General features: G+C 36.5%; 1 protein-coding gene across 1 annotated transcript in view; it reads right to left on the reverse strand.

Annotated features, from left to right (window-relative positions):
• Nucleotides 1-222: 222 nt before the first annotated feature.
• The window catches only part of LOC101851669, a gene marked incomplete at its 5' end in the record, with an annotated part of 35539 nt that continues 32680 nt past the window's right edge, over nucleotides 223-3081 (reverse strand). Inside the window, 1 exon segment of the mRNA XM_005107145.3 lies at nucleotides 223-2878. Within this exon segment, the coding sequence (XP_005107202.2) occupies nucleotides 2843-2878 (36 nt within the window).

The raw sequence follows: 3081 nt of genomic DNA on the forward strand, positions 1-3081 counted from the left end.
TGCTTTTAGTTTGTTTGCGTGCGGCATTTCGGTAGCGCTGGAGTTAAGGTACCAAAAAGGTAAAGTTAATGTTTAGAAGTGCCCTAAACTTGCAACCCAAAACTACTCATGGAGCAGTGAAACAACTTTGGAAATTCCAGAGCGACTGTATGACTTGATGTGGCACTCCTAAGTAAACAGGAGACCCAGAAAAACACTTTCAATTTCATTTTTTTTTTTTCAATCAAATCCAAACAATCGTGTATAAGCATGCCAAGGGTGAAATGGGAAAACACGTTTCAGGCTACGAGTTTCAAGACGGCAAGAAATGTTAAATGGCCTGGGGGCAGCAGAATATGACAGTGAAATTATGAATACGTCTACCCTGATATCAGTAGCTTTATTTCATTTTTTTAGGAGGGGGGCGTAAGGGAGGGGGAGGTGTCAGAACACGTCTTAACATCACACCTAGTCTTTCTAAACGATTATTTACTCAATCTGGGATTTGAGGGGTTGTATGTTTTGTTTTTGTTTTGTTTTTTATTTTATGTTGTTGTTGTTCTTATTGCTGCAGTTGTTGTTTTTTGCTATTGTTGTTTGTTGTTTTGTTTTGTCAATGTATCATGAACTTATTTCAAGTCAAATCAATGTCGCTAAGAAATGAACATCTAACGTAAATTTTTCCACAGGTTCGATAGTTTCAATCTCAGCCTGATAAGCAGGATGTGGAGACAGATGATCATCATTGATAACATTATGATTGTAAGAAAACTACCAAACGTAACTGAATCTGTTCGACGTAGTCAATGTTTCCTATCTCATTCTGCCGCCTCCAGACCAAGATCACAAGAGCACATAAAACCATTACGAAGGATATATATTATAAAACATTATTGTATTATATAACTTCATAAAACACCATTGAATCTTCACAAAATATGCAGCATAAATGCAAAAGATAAGAAAAACAAAGTTTCTTTGGGGCAACAATAACAAGCATTCAAGAAACCCACTCAGAAAAGAAACTTTTTTTAAAAAGTATAGTACAGTATATCAATATACGAATCAACAGATTGAGAATTGAGTATATTTGAAAGTTTGACTTTGCAACATTTCTTTTACAGTTGTTGTTTGTTGGGGGATTGGGGGTGGGGGGGGGGTTATTTGCGAAAGACACTCTGATGATATCATAAACTAAATACATGCTGGGTATTCCGGATGAAACCATCGCGAAACGCCATGGTGTATTTTTAGAACCCTTCCAGTCGTGCCAGAAAGCAAAGTAGCGTTCTAAAATATTTGCTGATCAAAACACTATAAAGGCTGGCCTTTATATACATGCCATGTCTAATAAAAGCGTTCATGACTGTACTTCATCTACATTAGAGTAGGTCTACATATAAACGTGAGCAATATTCTTAGAAGCAAAAACAAAATTATTTGTACTAGAAGAACTGTTTTGGTCTGTGAACAAATCAAGTTCCACCCGATAAGTATGCGGCAGAGGTATCAATTCGTTTTTCTGTTCTTGTTGTGTTTGTTTTTTGTTTCTTTTTTGCCTTGTCAAATGAACGATAACACTTTATTATTTTAAAACAGATTTGCTTGATTTAAGCGTTATCTTTTCTTTTTCACAACAGTATAGGTAAGGCTAGCGACAGTTTCTAAAAGCGCCAAGAAGGAATGAGTCGTGCCAACTTGAACAAAACATTTTCCCTGAGAATCTTAAACGTTTTTTTTACAATTGCCATGTTTTATTTAAACATCACCAATGGTGCATTCTCATAATTCTTGAACATGACATTAAAGTTGTGATTTCCTAGATTAAGGAAATTACATGTCGCTACGAGAGAAAAAAAAGAAGAAATACTTTTGGAGTGGCAAATAAACGATTCGGCCACTAGATCTATCTATGGAAGTACTTGACAATGGAATACCTTTTAAATTTCCGATAAAGAACATACTCAAAGAGACAACGAACCTTCTTACAATAACATAGGAGGTACAAGAAAGCTTTTTTAAAACCTATTTTCCGATGTAGTGATATTTGTCACATGTTATTTATGTTCTCAAACGTCATATTAAGAGTGCAATGACTGGTTATCGTATTTGAAACCCAACGCGGTAAAAAGGTTAATGATATTGCTAACAATATTAACATAGCGGAAACAAAAGGCATATCATTAACATCCCAGACAAGAATTATACTTAAGATGCGGGGATTATAACGATATGATGCTGCCACATGGCTATAATAGAGGTTGAAGTCACTTATCACAGTTTTTAAAAGATCGAAAAAAAAACTTACTAATTCCAGGCCGTTTCCTAAATTAGACTGCTATTACTTTTTTTTTTCACTTGGAAAATGTTTCGTGCGTCCTTTTTAACATGAAGTGATAAATCACTGTTTGATGATTGTCCTTGGTGGACAAGATTGCTTTTGGTCTTGAGTCTGACTTAAGCCATTGTCGTAGCAAATTGTAGAGACATTTATCGTCGTCATTGCGACATCAAAAATTCAAAAACAGGAGATAACGGGAGATGGGGGGGGTCCCTTAGTGACAGAGGGGGGGGGTTCCCTTAGTGACAGATGAGACTAAACACGGTGTAAACAAAAACTATTTCATTTTTACTGAAGAGTCATTGCTCAGGCCGTGAATGCGAGAGAGTGGAAGGGAGAGGAAGAAAAAAGACATCCTCTCGAAAGGTGCAATGATGAATGGATGTAAAGGAATGAACACATTTGAATACCAACAAAATAAAAACCCAGCTTTCTTGGCTCTGTCCAGTACCCATCTGTTGACGTCATCTGTGCACATTCTTTCCCTTCAGTTCTGTTGTCCATCGTACAGCTTGGTCCTTATTACGCCATAGAGTCGGGCTTTTTCGAACGTCCAGGCTGATAGAATAGGAGAAAGAAATCAGTGAATCATACCATTGGTTGATCAATGAAATAATCAATAAACAAGTCCATGTCATAGACAAACAAAAGTTGCAATTGCAGTCAATCATAAAACTACGACAACGTTTATTCAGATCATAAAAAGAGTGAGCATGGTAGCTTGGAAAACCTTTATTTGATGTAAAGCTCCCGCTGCCGTC

The sequence above is a fragment of the Aplysia californica genome, unplaced genomic scaffold (assembly GCF_000002075.1).
Source record: "Aplysia californica isolate F4 #8 unplaced genomic scaffold, AplCal3.0 scaffold00579, whole genome shotgun sequence".
NCBI classification, from domain to species: domain Eukaryota; kingdom Metazoa; phylum Mollusca; class Gastropoda; order Aplysiida; family Aplysiidae; genus Aplysia; species Aplysia californica.